Source organism: Chaetodon auriga, chromosome 13 (assembly GCF_051107435.1).
Source record: "Chaetodon auriga isolate fChaAug3 chromosome 13, fChaAug3.hap1, whole genome shotgun sequence".
Classification (NCBI taxonomy): domain Eukaryota; kingdom Metazoa; phylum Chordata; class Actinopteri; order Chaetodontiformes; family Chaetodontidae; genus Chaetodon; species Chaetodon auriga.
In genome coordinates, this window is record NC_135086.1 from 4,472,393 (window position 1) to 4,488,869 (window position 16,477).

At 42.2% G+C, this 16,477-nt stretch overlaps 1 protein-coding gene across 1 annotated transcript in view; it reads left to right on the top strand.

The window, feature by feature from the left end:
• The window catches only part of dnah7 (dynein, axonemal, heavy chain 7), a 70,235-nt gene that overhangs the window by 52,616 nt on the left and 1,142 nt on the right, over nucleotides 1-16,477 (top strand). Inside the window, exons 53-65 of the mRNA XM_076746753.1 lie at nucleotides 69-195; nucleotides 519-713; nucleotides 3,226-3,318; nucleotides 3,431-3,607; nucleotides 3,869-4,030; nucleotides 4,125-4,325; nucleotides 4,517-4,678; nucleotides 5,404-5,589; nucleotides 6,372-6,509; nucleotides 8,656-8,886; nucleotides 11,194-11,346; nucleotides 13,372-13,549; nucleotides 14,358-14,461. Coding sequence (XP_076602868.1) covers nucleotides 69-195; nucleotides 519-713; nucleotides 3,226-3,318; nucleotides 3,431-3,607; nucleotides 3,869-4,030; nucleotides 4,125-4,325; nucleotides 4,517-4,678; nucleotides 5,404-5,589; nucleotides 6,372-6,509; nucleotides 8,656-8,886; nucleotides 11,194-11,346; nucleotides 13,372-13,549; nucleotides 14,358-14,461 — 2,107 coding nt within the window. The remainder of the gene's footprint in view (nucleotides 1-68; nucleotides 196-518; nucleotides 714-3,225; nucleotides 3,319-3,430; nucleotides 3,608-3,868; nucleotides 4,031-4,124; nucleotides 4,326-4,516; nucleotides 4,679-5,403; nucleotides 5,590-6,371; nucleotides 6,510-8,655; nucleotides 8,887-11,193; nucleotides 11,347-13,371; nucleotides 13,550-14,357; nucleotides 14,462-16,477) is intronic.

Genomic DNA, 16,477 nt, shown 5'->3' on the forward strand with positions numbered 1-16,477 from the left:
CATGAGTGTGGATGTGTTTGTGAGTTCTGTTTGGATTATTAAAATGCTGGCATGTGTGTCTTCCCCAGACTACAGATCCTGAGAGACCACTTTACCTACACGCTGTATGTCAATGTGTGTCGCTCACTGTTTGAGAAGGATAAGCTGCTCTTTTCCTTCTGCCTCAGTGTCAGTCTGCTCATGTACAACAAACTGGTAGGAACATACACACACTGCACACATGTACAGCACTTGACTTAAAAACCATGGCTGTTGTTTGAGAGCACATTCATTGTTGTTTGATGGGTTTGTTTGTAAGTGATTAGCTAATCAAACAAGCTGGTTAGCCAGGTTCACAATCAGGCCTCTCTATGATTTCTATAGACTATCTGTATCTTCCATTTTCACTGTGCATAGAATTTTTATCCAAAGATAATCTGCTAAAATGGTTTACCTTTAATTCACTTAAACACAAATTCCAGTTAATCCTCCAATGTGCTAAGACCTCAATAGCTGCATGACCGTAATTAATGTCGTAGGTGGATGAGGGCGATTGGCGCTTCCTTCTGACGGGTGGTGTGGGCCTGGACAACCCCCACTCGAATCCCTGCACCTGGCTTCCCAAGAAGTCCTGGGATGAGATTTGCCGCTTGGATGAGATGAAGCAATTCAAAGGTCTGCGTCATGACATGGCTCGCCTCAGGAATGAGTGGAAGAAGGTGTACGACAGCCCTGTGAGTGTCATCGAGCCAACTGGCTCAGGCTCTGTGTGTGGGTGTCCCATATGTTTTGTGTTGTGTGTGTGTTTGACAAATTGGGGAAAGTTAGTTGCTTTCTGTACTTTCTCTCTTTAAAAAGATCGGTGTGGTTATGTACAGTACCTGATAGCAGAAAATTGGGAATAATTCCCACTTTTTTTTTTAACTGTCACGCACAGAAAGCCACCTTTAAAACGAAATACCCAAGAGAACTAGAGGGAGACGAAAATCTGTGAATCGTAGTTGATAATCACATGGCATGGCTGGTATCTTGTTGTAGAAACTGTAAATGTGTTGACTTTCAGCTGAAAATGTGTTTGTGGTTAGTAGTGTAGGAGGCTAGCAATTTATACTGGGGCACCAACAAAATGATAGACCACAAAATAACACCTCGCTGCAGTGTGCTGCCTCTAAAACCACCAGAACGTTTGGATTCTGGAGGAGCCACTGGACCAAAGTCCATAGAGCAAATGATAAAGATATTTAGGGATTTTACAAGATATTTTGTCAACAAACGGCGTATGTGGACACTGAGGCCTTGCATACACAGTCTTAGGTAGCACTACTTGGCACCAGCTTGAGCGATTGTTTGCCTGTGAGGAGAGAGCAAACCTCACAGCAGTGCCACCCTGGGTGTTATGCTCTGCTTTGATTTACCAGGCAAATTATTCAAAATGCAACATTTTTTGAAGCCAACCTTTGAAAGCGTGCCCAATCAGATTATAGCTGACCAAATACATTAAATATGGAGACAACATGATTGACTTTCCAAAACTATAATATTGCTCTAATTCAAAAATAGCTCTGTTTTTTGCTGTTGTTGTTGTTCTGTCTATTATCATAAAAAGTACAATATAGCCCATAGTGAAATCCATTGTTTGCATTTAACCCATGGTGAGCACCAGGAGCAGTGGGCAGCCACGGGAACAATGCAGAGAGCTTTTCCATTGGGTTTGGTACATGAACCACAGGCCAGCTTTGTCCACTCTACAGCCCAGCAGAGTACCTCAGTGGGATCCCACGGCACTCATACATATATTAAATTAACAGGACACATGGCATAATTACTGTATATTCTTATGTTTTCATTGGCAGTTCTGCTCCTTCTATTGCCTTCAATTTGCATGTCTTCAAATCTGAAAATATTTCATTACTGATAGCTGCCAGACAGGTCTTTGTATACTACAGTATAATCACATTATATGGCTGCTTATGTTACATGCCTGGTACTAGCTGTAAATATACAGCTTAAATTAATATTTTATTTGTTTCTACTGTCTTGTAACTATTTGCTGATTCAGTGATGGGGTTTAGGCTTCAGTGTCTTATTGTATTTTATGTCAAATATCTGAGTTTTATTAGTTTAAATGTAACATAGATAAAAGGGGCAGGGATGAAAATAGTGGGAGGAAAGTAATTTGCCTGTGTGCAGGTGGAGGCGATGCACACAGGCACCCTTCCTCCATCTCTGAATGATAACGAATCTAAAATTGAAGTTTTATCTAATTACATCTTTTTTGTTCCTGTTGTGTTAGTCACATTTATGCAGTCTAGATGCAAGAACAGCTGTTTAATCAACGTGTGGTGCACACAAACATGTGTGCAGCACTCGTGCTTGTCTTTTTGCTGTCACACACACACACACACACACACACACACACACACACACACACACACACACCATCTTTGATTTATAATCAACAGAATCAGCCACAACACTTCTATCTAATTAAATCTAGTTTGTTCCAGTTGTAGAATTCACATTTATTCAATCTTGATGCAAGAACAGCTGTTCAATCAAGCGCACAGGCACTCAGGCTCACACACGCTAACACACCCCTGAACACACAGAGAATCCCCAGGAGATCCTAAATAGGTGTATCCATCTCAAAGCACCTGCCAACACACATAGCCAGAAGTCTCTCGATAAACAGCCCGGGGAAAAAAATTCCAAAAGTTCCAGCTACCATTGCTGACTTCGTCTGGTACACTTGTTCCACAAATTAATCAAACATATTGCTCTGACCCAGTACCCAGTGGCTTTTGTGTTTCCCCACCTCTTTCTTCTTCAGCTTTTTTCCTTTTCCACAGTCTTTTCTTGTTCATACATATTTATCTATCTCCCCACTCGCATTACAGATTACCCCTCTTTTTGCTTAATTACATTGCTTAATCTTGCAACAGCTTGATACTATCCAACCCCATCTCAGAACTTCTCTTATCCTCTCCAAGAAAAGTCAAAAAGGCATTCAGCTGCATGTTTCTCAAAGGTAACCTAATGAGGGGACCTGCCTCCTTTCCTGAATAAAAATGACTGAATTTCCTCACTCTAAACAGTATTGAGAGATTTCAGTTGGTTATCTAAGTGGCTGTTTAAGTACTGCTCTGGTTTACTTGATTGTATTGTAGGCCTTCTCTCTGGTGTGGACTCTGTAGTCTCCCATGTGCAGTCTGGTCTCAGTATGTGCTGTGTTGTGCATATCTGCAGAACCCACATCAGACTCCTTTTCCAGATGAGTGGCAGGAGAAGCTGACCCAGTTTCAGAAAATGCTGGTGATCCGCTGTCTGAGACCAGACAAGGTCAGGTCAAACTCTGTTTAACTTAGTTTTTTCAAATGCCTCTATTAAATATTTTTTAAAATTTCCCCCAAAAGCTCTTCCTTTATACACACTCCATTTATGTTCGCCCCAGATTATTCCCATGGTGCAGGAATTTGTTTCCGACAGTTTGGGTCGTCCCTTCATCGAAGCGCCGCCCTTCAACCTCAGTAAGGCCTTCGTTGATAGCCACTGCTGTGCCCCCCTCATCTTCATCCTCTCCCCCGGCTCTGACCCCATGGCTGCTTTGCTCAAATTCGGAGATGAAAAGGTACGGAGACAACTGGGAAATTCAGCAGCTTTGAAGCCTGTCGTGTGTACAAACTCAGAAGAAGGAGAAATGGAATCCTCCAGATTTCCCAGGCTCCCACACACATCTTAAAAGCACAGAAAATTATTTTGGCTCCTTCCCAGTCAAAAAGCAGCTACAGAAGTGTGTGTGTGTGTGTGTGTGTGTGTGTGTGTGTGTGTGTGTGTGTGTGTGTGTGTGTGTGTGTGTGTGTGTGCGTGCACGGCTGTTCTTATCCCGTAGGGCTTCACGGGTAACAAGCTGACCTCCCTCTCTCTGGGCCAAGGCCAGGGTCCTATTGCTATGCGTATGATTGAGACAGGCATTAAGGACGGCACCTGGGTGGTTCTTCAGAACTGCCACTTGGCCACGTCATGGATGTCAACACTGGAGAGAGTCTGTGAGGTCAGAACACACACTTATGCTTTTTAATACACCAGATGGGAACAGTGCTAATACATATGCAATTTTTTTTCTTGGTCTTTGTGGCTGTGAGCAGGAGCTGAACCCAGACACTACACACCCAGATTTCAGGCTGTGGCTGACAAGCTACCCGTCTCCCACCTTCCCTGTGGCGGTGCTTCAGAATGGGGTGAAGATGACCAATGAGGCTCCGAAGGGCCTCCGCTCCAACATTGCTCGCTCGTTCTTGATGGACCCCATCTCTGACCCCGAGTTTTTTGGCAGCTGCAGCAAGCCGGTCAGTGTGTGCGTGCATATCCATCATGCCTACATCAGTGGGTGTCCTGAGCTCCTTTGTGTCTGTTATCACCCCAACTGTGTATTTCAAAGTGCGTTTGTTTTAACTGTGGAAATACTAAACTACCACCACTATTTATGTAATTATTTACCTAAGACTGGGCCTCCCGTTTCTGCTTATACCCCTCTCAGGCTGTGTTCAAGAAACTACTGTATGGCCTGTGTTTCTTCCACGCCCTGACCCAGGAGAGGAGAAAGTTTGGACCTTTAGGCTGGAACATTCCATACGAGTTCAATGAGACCGACCTCCGGATCTCAGTACAGCAGCTACACATGTTCCTTGAACAGTACCAGGTAGTTTTTTTTATAAATTTCTGTCCCTTCAGGGATGATTAAAATTCCATAAAGTGTGGTATACAGGCTAGTGCACACAAACACAGCATTCTTCTGTCACACATACTTTACATACACTCACATGAACTGATTATATATCTGTGGGGCAGAGTAATACTCCTGATAGCAGATGCACCTACACCATCCACTCCTATGTATATGTTCAACATCTAAACCCATAATAGAAATTCTGGCTTTTACAAGTGGGTGTCTCTTCACTCAAGTATCTGCTTTCATCAGCTATATTCAGAAACCCCTTGACATTTTTCCGCAAACAGACAGCACTCCAGCCCTCCACCATTCCCTGTTCCACTGCTTTAGCTGAGAAAAGGGGAGGAAGGAATAAACTACTGAGGATATCTTTTTTTGAGCGGAGTGACATTTTCATCTTGTAACCAAGTGTCTCTCGCTGAATTTGTAAGTGAAATCCTCCAGAAAATGCCACAGTGGCCACAACCCCACCCTTTCACCTGCTATTACGTCAGTTTCCTTTCCAAAGTCTGGGTCGTGAAGTGAATTTTAGCAAGGTTTCCTGTTACCGAAGAATGTACACGCAACATAACTAAGAATGTAGCGCACATCGAAATGCTGCATTTCTCAATGCTCAGCTCCTCTTAAAACATGCAATCCTAACACAGTTATTCTTAGGGTCCTCTTTAAAATGCATGAGTTCTTGTTTCCTGCAGGAAGTGCCGTTTGATGCCCTCCGCTACATGACTGGTGAGTGTAACTACGGAGGCCGTGTAACAGATGACTGGGACAGAAGGACCCTGCGCACGATCCTGTCCATCTTCTACACCTCAAAGATCATTGAGGACCCCGACTACAAGTTTGATCCCAGTGGGCTCTATTATGCACCAGCTGAGGGAGATGTAAGAAACAGAAAATCCTACAAAATGGCTGTGATCTTTTGAAACCACCACTGACATCAAGCAGGATTTTTTTGATATAAATCTCAACTTAATCTTTGGCTGCAAGCACAAAAATGCTTACAAAATGTACAGAGACTAGAAAATACTGTAAGTGAATACCAGGGAAATTAATCCAGTAATACACATAGTTTGGAAAAGTCTGTTGTTAGATGCAAGTCACTCAGTCACATCTAGCAGCTTGCAGATTCACCCCCAGGGGGAGCTGTTTACTGTGGAGTTGCTCTGTTTTACTTTGATCAGTATTTTCATAACCATCAGTTGCTCCGAAGGTGCCTCAAGTGTCATTGCCTTAAAAACTCAAGAAAAGTTAAACTCACTTTAATGTGCTTGTTTTCAAGCTAAGCATATTACAGGACTCACAGTTGCTTAGCACTGTTGTTGAGCTACCTTTAAAAAGTCATTAGGAGATAAAATGTGTGTAACAAGGCACAGCAGGCAGCCACCATCAGTGAGGGTTGATATATTTGTTAACACAAGTGCAATCTATGGCGCGCTCCATTTTATCTGGCATTTTGTTCTCCAGTGCTTCACCCCCCTCCAACCACATCTTTTATTCATGAAGTCACATTTACATAGTCATTATAATAAATGTCAGCAATCTAAGGAGCCGACTTGTTTTTCAATGAGTGTTATTACTCGAGATGTTTCCTGATGTTGCGTTGAAAATTGTCCTCTTATTTCACTCCGTTCCTCTCCCTCTGCTTTCTGCTTCTCTGTTGCAGTACAATAGCTACATAGAATACACCAAGTCGCTGCCTCTCAACCCCTCGCCAGAGATTTTTGGCATGAACGCCAATGCAGATATCACCAAGGATCAGGCTGAGACACAACAACTGTTTGATAGTATCTTGCTGACACAGGTAAATCCATCTGGACCTTTGAAACACAAAGTCCTATTGATTAGCTGCTAGTCAGGAGCTAAGTAGCAAGCGTATGCAAGTCCTTTAACACACACACAGACACAAATAATTTGAGCCATTGCAATGTCTAAATATAAAGCCAAGATGTGTTTTTAATACTATTCATTACAATAATGAAGGCAATCCTTTATTATGCCGTTAAATGACCTGGAGGTTTATGACTATAGACAAATAATAAATATCAGGCATTAACCAGCACTGTGGCCTGGCATGGGTACAGGTGCAAACAAACAAAAAAGTTCACTAATTTCTCAGTGCCAGCCAGCCTGGGTCGCTTCCTAAACCAATATGCCCCCTCTTAGCCAACATCCCAGATGCTCAGTTGGAGTGTCACCACTCAGCTGGTACATTTTCAAATTGTCGATAGCGTGCATCACACTCTCACCCAGCATGGCACAAACATACACACAAAACAAATAAACTGGGGTACAAACTTCAAAACACACACGCCTAGACACTGAAAGACTGTTTCACATAAACGCACACAGCATCAATATGCTTCCCTCAAGTTTCCACTAACTTTTATAAGTATCTTTGCCAGAATTTAATATTTTATCGCCCTGCATTAAAATGTACTATGCAACATTAATTAAACAGCAAAAATATAAATAAATATTTCAGTTGTTTGTAGAGAGACCTCTTAAAGAACAACAAAAAACCCCTCATATTAAGTTGTCTTCCTTTGACACTGAAAAGACACAGTGTGACTCACAGTGGCTTTGGCGGAGCTGTGTGATCCCACATCATTATATCCCAGCTGTGCAGAGTTAGACTAGTTTAGCTTGTTGAGGATTATATCTCACCACTTCCCAGCTCCAGTCAATGTTGGCTACACATCAAATCTCAGAGATTTCACATCAAGACCTACTTGAAGATGACAGAAGTGCATCTTCTCCCGCAAAGTGGAAAGGGATATTTATTTATCCCTGTATCTGTTTATTTATTTTAAGATATAGAGCAGTGTGTCTTGCTTAGCAAAGATTTCCCACTATGCCCAAACATATCTGAATTCCTCCGGGAATTAAACTTGATTTTTACTTTATTTATATTTAAGACCAGACTGTCATATGTGCACACTCCTCATGAATCCTACACCTTCTAATTCCTCTCATTTAATCTCTTTAATATACCAATATACAGTGTACATATGCTGTCACAAACACCAGACAGCTACAGACCTGGCTTGCTACAGACAAATGGAAAATTATTTCCATGGGCATTGCCACTTCTAGACTTCAAGTTAAAATTAAAACTCAATGGAGTCTGGCATTTATTCATACAAACTCCTTTCAACAAGATTAATAATGGCTTCAGTCATGTGTGGACTTTATTAGCATCTAATACATTCTCATCAGTCTCAATGACCGATAAACAGGGAGAGGCTCCAAATGGAATGAAACAGCTATTTGTCATTCCCCTACTGTAACCCCAGTGCCATTAGCCAATGATTATCCATTACCGCTGGCTAGTGACTGAGCATCAAATAGGTAAATGGTGCAAGTTGAGCTGAGATGAAAGCAGAGGAATCACAGATTAGAGTGAATGATTATCAGCATGAATGATTATTAGAATTGTTGATAAGATTGTGTCAAATTTCTATGTGGAGGGAAATGTGTGTGTGTGTGTGTGTGTGTGTGTGTGTGTGTGTGTGTGTGTGTGTGAAACTGTCTGTTCAAAGAGGGATACCAGTAAATACTGTGTACGCTTAGGATCTTATCATCACATAGGCTAGCCTGAGAAATGTCAAATTAAGAAAGGGAAGATAAAATTTTTATTTAAATCATATGACCAATATTCTGTGTTATTTTGTGTTCTTTTGAAACCATAAATCTAAATCAATTTAACACAGAGACAATGAAATATAAGCAAAGTCAAGTCAGAAGTCAGAACCTCTTAACGTCGCGGTCTTTTTGGGACCAAAATAGCACCAATGCAAAGGAGTCCTGAAAAGGGAATTCATCATTTGACAAGTCAAAGACGGCAAAAGATAATTTCTCCAAAAAACGATGAACTGTCAAGCTGATCCGAGCCACAAGTCCTGCCTTCCCTTCTCATCCGTCCTCTGTCGCTCTGTGTCTCTGATCAGTCTCGCTCTTCAGGCGGAGACGCCAAATCCTCAGATGACATGGTCTTTGAAGTGGCAGCTGACATCCTGAGCAAGCTGCCTGGAGACTTTGACTTGGAGGCAGCGATGAGGCAGTTTCCCACCAGCTACAATCAGAGCATGAACACAGTGTTGGTGCAGGAGATGGGCCGCTTCAACAACCTGCTCTGCACCATCCGAGATTCCTGTGTCAACATTCAGAAGGCCATAAAGGTACCCGGGAGAAGCTGGGAGAGAAGGGATTGGATGAGCCCATGTAGTACTATCCTTTATACAATCATGTGTTCACACTTCACAGAGTGGTGAATCTCACTCCATACTCGCTTGACTGAGCCTCTCGAGGATGCCCCTTTCATATCCAATCATGATACTATCCCCTGCTACCAATGAACCCGTTTACCTGTGGAATGATCCAAACAGGTGTTTTTTTTTTCAACACTTCACATCTTTTCCAGCCTTTAGTTGCTCCTGTCCCAACTTGTTGAAACGTGTTGCTTCATCAAATTCAGAATGGGCAGATATTTACAGAAATCGATGAAGCCGATGAAGTAAATCATTAAATATATTGTCTTTGTACTGTTTTCAATTGAGTAGATGTCAAAACGGATTATTGGGGTCCTTATTGCTTGGATACTTATAGCATAATACTATATGGCCAAATCCGCTGTAATTACTCTAAATGTGTGTTTTTTGGATAAACAGTAAGGCCAAATGATGAATCATCATTGATTTTACATTTCTGTACAGTGAAAGCAATATTTCATGAGAGGAGGCACACCTCTGCTGAATGATTGCAATGAAACTCTGGTAATAAATCTTCAGAAATCAGATACTCTAAGCGTTCTGCACAACACTCCAAATACACTAGTTTAACACCATCATTTTCCATTAAAAGGAAACAGTTGGACAGTAATTGTGAAACTTTCGGAGTAATAACCACCATACAGAGGAGCCGCTTCCTCCTGAAAATCTATGTACATTATGTTACTGTATTTATTATCTTACAGGCACCGTTGTTAGACAATGCACTTCACAGCGTTAAGAAGCAACGAGCTGTAGAAAAATGAAATGCATACATTATAGAAATGTTGTTGACCCTGTGGGGAATGACAGGGATGAAGCAGCCACCCAAAGCCATAAACTCGTGCTCCTGACCTTCTCTCAGAAAGTGTTTTTCCTCTGTAGCATAGAGAAGAGTACTGAGCTCACTCTGCTATGCCATTATGTGTTCATACCACGTTCTTTTGATTGTACACTATAATCAGCAGCCATACTAGCAGCTATTTCAGGCTGTATATACGCACAGTGGTGCTTAAATGCCAACATTGACTTGCAAACATGCTCACAGCGTCCGCGGTAACTTGCCAGTGATCAGCAGGTATAATGTTAACCATGTTCATCATCTTATTGTAGCATGCTAAAAATTACCGATTAGCCCAAAACATAAAGTACAGCTGAGGCTGATGGGAACGTCAGGAGATCAAGTTCTGACCATTCATCCTCACTACAGCGTGAATGTCTGCACCAGATTCTATGGTCAATCATCCCAGAGCCGTTCCAGACATTCCAGTCTAAACCAAAGTGGTCTTACTGACTGAAAATGGCCATTCCAACAGCCACGCTGCTCATATGGCTCAAAATATGAACATGTATGTGTGATGTCAGATTTCTAAATGAACATTTGAAACTTGGGTTGTGCTTTTGCAGTGACTGGATCCATAAAAAATAGGAGGGAGGGTGCCTGAGTAGTAGGAGAGACTCAGTAGTTGGCAGGAGCCAGGATTGCTTTGTGTGATGAGCTAAGACTCTCGACAGTTGAACAGACGCCCAAATACAGCTATCTTAAAGCCTTAACATAATTTTACTCAGTGGTTTTTTCCCCCAAAATGTCACCAAGAGACACACTTGTAGAAGTGAAAGTTTCTATTTAGGCCACAACATCCTCCGGCAAAAAAAAAAAGAGAGAAAAAATTCTGACAAATGAGAATCCGCACATGCCAGGACACAGCCTGCAATTAGACTGCATTAGACTAAGACTGTAATTAGTTAGTTCATAGAATTATGTAGTTCATAGAGTGCTGTGAACCACAGGCCAAACAGAATATCTTCTGAATATATGCGACTGAATATGTGTAGCATCGCACTCCTAATTACACCACATTCAGATTTAAAAAAAAAAAAAAAACATGCCTGAACACACGTGTTTCTCTTTACACTGTTTAATAAACAGACTGATACACATTTCCTCTCCTCCTGAGATGCACCAGTCTCATGGGATTGAAGTGGAGAGAGCATAGAGAGTCAGGAAGGGGAATGAGCACATCATCTTTCATACTGGTATCAAAGGCTCCCTACAGAGCGATAAGGGTTCCCATTATGTGGCTGTCTGTTACCTATCTCCAGAGAGAAGTTTAGAAGTGACATGCTCGAATTTCTCTCATATTCCATCCTGTCTTAGAACAGGGCTTTAGCAACATTTTCAAGGGGTGAAGATGTTGATGTGCGTGTGTTCGTGTGCAGGGGCTGGTGGTGATGTCTGCGGAGTTGGAGGAGGTGGTTAGCAGCATCCTGAAGGGTCGTGTTCCGGGCATGTGGATGAAGAAGTCCTACCCCAGCCTCAAACCGCTGGGAAGCTACGTCAGCGACTTCCTGGAGCGACTCAGGTTCTTACAGGTACTGAGGCCTGCCGTAATGTTCAAAATCACATGCTGAATGTTTTTGGGTTTGTCATAATGACTCAAAGAAGGAGGTATGAATAAATATTGACCTTAATCTCTTAATCACTCTTACAGCACAGTCAGATCAGTGAATACGTATTGTGGCCACTCCCCACTGAAAGGCCATTTGTCCATGTTTTGTGCCGTGTTTTAAGGCTACCATTATGAGCTGTTGTTGACACCGTCTTACACAGGGTTTTTTTTTTTTTTTTAAGAATGGCGGTTGCTGGTGTTGCATTGGCTCATATGTTTGACCAATGAACCCACACTTAAGTCTGGACCAATCGCTGTATGCTTGCGTCACTCCTTCCTCCAGTGCTGGGACAGGACCTACTCTACTCCTAAAAAAAAGTCCTTTAAAGCAACATTCTAAGAATGCTGCCAAAACCCTTAAAGGAAAAAACAAAACAGAATGATGTAGTGAAGTATTGGGCCGTCACAAACCTTGTCTTAGACTCTACAAGTCTCTGGGACCATGTTTAGCCTCTCAGAGGTGAGGAGCTAGTATCACAGGTTACATCAGTACATGTTGTTCCCTCTACAGTGAATTGAAACCCTGCCTTAAGCTTTGTCACACTTGAGTTACACAAGACCACCTCACTTCCCATCACGTAGGAGGTAGGGGAGATCTAGTAACCCTTTTCAGTCATGGGGAGATTTGGTAGAGGAAACACATGGCAGACACATGAGCTACTGTATCATGTGAGTCTGCAAAGTGAACTTCATCATTCAACAGTCAGTTCCCGTATTTCCCTTTCTGCTTCCACTGGAGAAGTGCCGTATTCCTCCTGATCATCATAACTCAGTGGAGTGAAAAGAATGTACTGTGTGTGTCTCGGGAATGTCCACCCATGACTCCCCACAGGGTGAGCTGGGAAGTCACGGGTTTCTTATGAGGCAGCTTGCTTATACCTTGACTTTTTGCTCTTATATCAAGAGAAGAAAAACAAACTGCATTGTGAAAAAACTCCACTACAGCTGTAGATGTTTAAGGTTGACCTAATTTTAACTACTTTAAATATTGTTGGGTAGTTTACGGCAATGCATGACAGTCTGTAAGATCACCATATGTGTGTCTGTCCTGTGGGAACCACGTATCTCTAAAAAGTCAACTTTTCATGAGCTCACAAAAACAGGCCTAACTTCTCCTTCTTGTTTAACTTAAGTGGACTGTGTTATAATGAACTTTGCAATTATTGTAACCTCAAAAACTTTACAAAGAGCTTATTGTTACTTCCTCCAAACTTCAAAAATGGCCTGGCATGGTTATGAGTACTTTAATCCACAAAGTCCTTCTGGACAGAAGTGATTAACTGACTATCTGCATCTGTGAATGTAAATCTGTTTGTCCTGTTTTTTGTTTGCTGGGGTGCAGGGCTGCAAAGGTGATTTCCAAAAAACTCTGCCTGTTGGGCTGCCAAGAGAGTGACTTTGTTGAATTGGAGAGTTCATAAGCATATTTGCTCTTAGCTGTGCATGTGGTGTGGCTCAATGCAGCCTGTCAGTCTGTCCAATTCTGCAGTCCAGACTGAAATATGTCAACAACTGTCATCAACTTATCCGGCACTTTATGACCAAACACCTGCAAAGTAAAGATGCTCCCATCTGTACTTTGTTTTTAGTGCTAATTTGCAAAAGTTAGCATTTTAGCGTGCTAAAGTGAAATGGTGAACATAGCAAACATTATACCTGCTGGACATCAGCATGTTACCATTGTTATTGTGAGCATGCTAACATGTTGACGTTAGCATTTAGCTAGAGGTGCAGAGGAGTACACATAGCTACTTGCATGGCTGCAGTCTCTCAGTAGACGGACCTGTAAAATGTCCTGTCACATAATCAGCTGAACATTACATTTAACCATATAGTAGTGTACTGCAGTAGCTATCCATACTTTGTATGTTTGTTGTTCATTTGTGCTTTTTTAAATATATTTTTCTTTTATGTATTGACTATCTTCTCTGATCTGCTGTATTTTCAGGACTGGTATGATAACGGTACGCCTGCTGTGTTCTGGATATCAGGGTTCTTCTTCACCCAAGCCTTCCTCACAGGCAGCCAGCAGAACTATGCCAGGAAACACACCATCCCTATTGATGTGCTCGGCTTTGACTTTGAGGTCCTGGATGACAAACAATATAAACGGCCACCAGAGGATGGTAGGATGCTAACAGGGGTGGAGGGGGAGAAAGGGTGTTTTTAGACAGAAGCAAAGATGGTACTTTAATAGTGGAAGAAGGATATCTGGAAGGCTTTGGATTGGATAAAATGGCTCCATCCAGCAAACCATCCCCTCGTTTAACGAAGGTAGAGAAAAGACACCAGGAAGATAGAGAGATGAGTCGAAGAGCGAAGGAGTCGGGAAGGGATTAAAAAATGGTTCAAGGGGATGAAAAGTGAGGTTTCTAAGCAGAAAGTGAAATGAGCAGTGGGTGGAGGAGAAGAGACAAACAGATGAAAACTGACATTCGGCTGACTGAATGTAAGTGCAGCAGAGTGTAAAGTGAGAGAGGAAGTTAAAGCAAAGCCTCCCTGCCTCTCCTCTGCATGCAGACCTGCGTCAGCCCCTCGCTGTGCCTCCAGCTCTGCAGTAAGATTCTCAGTCAAAGTCCCACATAAAGCCTCACCCTCAATCAGTCCCCAGCTGGGGCCCCGTCACACCAACACAGCCACAAATCTGACAGTGTGTTTGTGCATTTAGGTGTGTGCTACTGACAGGATGCAAACAGTCAGGTATCTCTAAATCTCACCCTTTTTCTCCCATCGTATTAGTAGGAGAGCTCATATTAGCTTTATGAAAAGACAGTGTTATAGCACAGAGGTCAGTTCAGCGTGATTCATAAAGTTTTATGGCTGCTGGAAGAGCCGATATGCATCGTAGTCACAAGGTAGACGGTGGTTATGTGATCGTAACAGCCGCCCCTCTTATGCCTCTGAGTTGTGCTTGTGTTTGTGTGTGACACTCAGGCGTGTACATTCGAGGGCTGTTTCTCGACGGCGCCCGCTGGGACAGAAAGGCCAAACTTCTTGCTGAGTCCTACCCCAAAGTGCTGCATGACCCCATGCCTGTGGTGAGGAGCACACACGGCACTCTGACACTGTACACAGATATTAGAGCACCAAATCTAAGTATCCTCAGAAAGGACCTGATAATCACACTGAATTTCCGTTTTGTCACACACACTTCGCACATAGTGCTGTTTGTCAGGAGCAGTTTTTCATAATGATTGAAATAATTGATGTTGTTGATCTCATCCACACCTGTTACTGTTTTTGTGGCCACTTTTCTTTTTGCTATTTTTCGTGGATGGGGCTAACAAGCTGTGCAGGAAGGTGATTCTTTATCCCATCTACTGAGCTCTGATTGGTTGATTTCATCTCCAGCTGCCTGAAACATGGTTGTGAAATGGGAGCTGCTGCTGGTTCCAGAGTGTTTTTCCATGTTTTCAAATGTCTCTTTAAACAATATCCTCAGTGTGGCTCAACATAGAAACACATGACGCTTGAATGGGATGCTAGAAACTTTAAGCTCTGGGTGGGTGTTTCCTGCTGAAATGCACCTTGGGAGTCATAGTTAACATCTCCCCTGAAGTTTTTATGCACACAAGTTGTTGTTTTTGTCAAAGAACCAGATGTTTTCTAACACAGTTGTTAATCTTTTGTACCGATGTGTCAAACAGGAGACTTTCATGTTGATCCAAGTTGCAGAAGTGCATCAGTGATCTAGAACCAGGTTACCTACAAATATAGAGAAGATACAGGTGACAATAGTCTCACCTCAAGGTCCAGATAGTAGCTGTTCCATGTTGGCTTTAAAGTTAATGGGTTTTTTTGGAAGTGTAAGTTAAGGACTTTTTTAAACTCAACTTTAGTCCTTAAAGAGATGCATTTTACCCTTTGAGGAATCAAGAATCCTCCATTTAATTGGAGTTGGAATATGAGTGGATGTAACAGTCAGAATTTGGGCTTTTTTAAACTATTAGAAGCTCTTTTTATTACTTAAAGTCCAAATCTGCAGAGGGAAACGTGTGGGTTTACATTTTCTATATTGTTCGGGTCGGACTCCTCATTGTGGGCAGCTATTAAGCCTTGGTGTAAGATAGCTTGGCAGTGTGTAGTGAAAAACACTGCAGGCAAAAAAAAAAAAAGTTGCATAACATATTCTTACATAAAGTTTGAGGGGAGGAGTTTATTGATTCTGCTCCTGCGAATCCCTCTGGGTGTCGAACGAGACGAAAGATAATATCTATTCACGTACCGAATTATGAAAATGGGGCAGATTCCAGCATTATTCAGCTTGTAAACTCCTACGAGGCGGCTGTTTCTTTTTCATCAGAGACCAATATTGTGAATCTCTGAGGAGAAAGTGAACAACAGCCACCATCCTGTAGCTGCAGCTCTACCCAGGAGGATGTTCACCGCTCCTCGCTCTCAGGACGTGATACTGAGCAGCAGCGCTGTGCCTGAAGGAAGCCTCGCTCCTTTGCTCTCTCTCATCCTTTTATTAATTAACTGAGCTTGATATGGTGTTTGAAAGCAGGCTGACAGTGATGGAAACAGAGTGCCGGTGGCAGAGAGCGAGGACTGATCAAGTTTTATGTTCTTTTTCTCCCTCTGTTCTCCACAATGCATTCAGTGATTATGAATAATGCACAAGACTGTTTTTTTTTTTTTTTTTTAATATTCAGACATTTCAGGCCAAGTTATTAACAGAATCAGTTTTTGACTAGAGCGGAACTTAATTAAAAATGTGTTTATTATTTGTGTGTGTGTGTTGGGTTGTGGGGTGGGGGGGGGCTGCTGTGGCTGGCTTTGAAATGCAAATCCGAACAGAGACGCCCGTTACGGAACCAGATGAGTACTTTTCTGGCTGCAACTCAACAAGCTGTTTTTGTTTTTTCTTTTAAAGATGTTTTTTTGAGTGGCCCAGTTTATCTCTTTTGCATAACCAAGACTTCTTAATAGCCCATGGGGACTCTTCCTTGTTAATGCTATTGTTTTATAAGTTTATGTCCCCAAAGTTCCAATTTGTAAGTTAACATTTGGGTAAAAAAACTGAAGATCCAGGTTAGTTTTGTGTGTCGCTT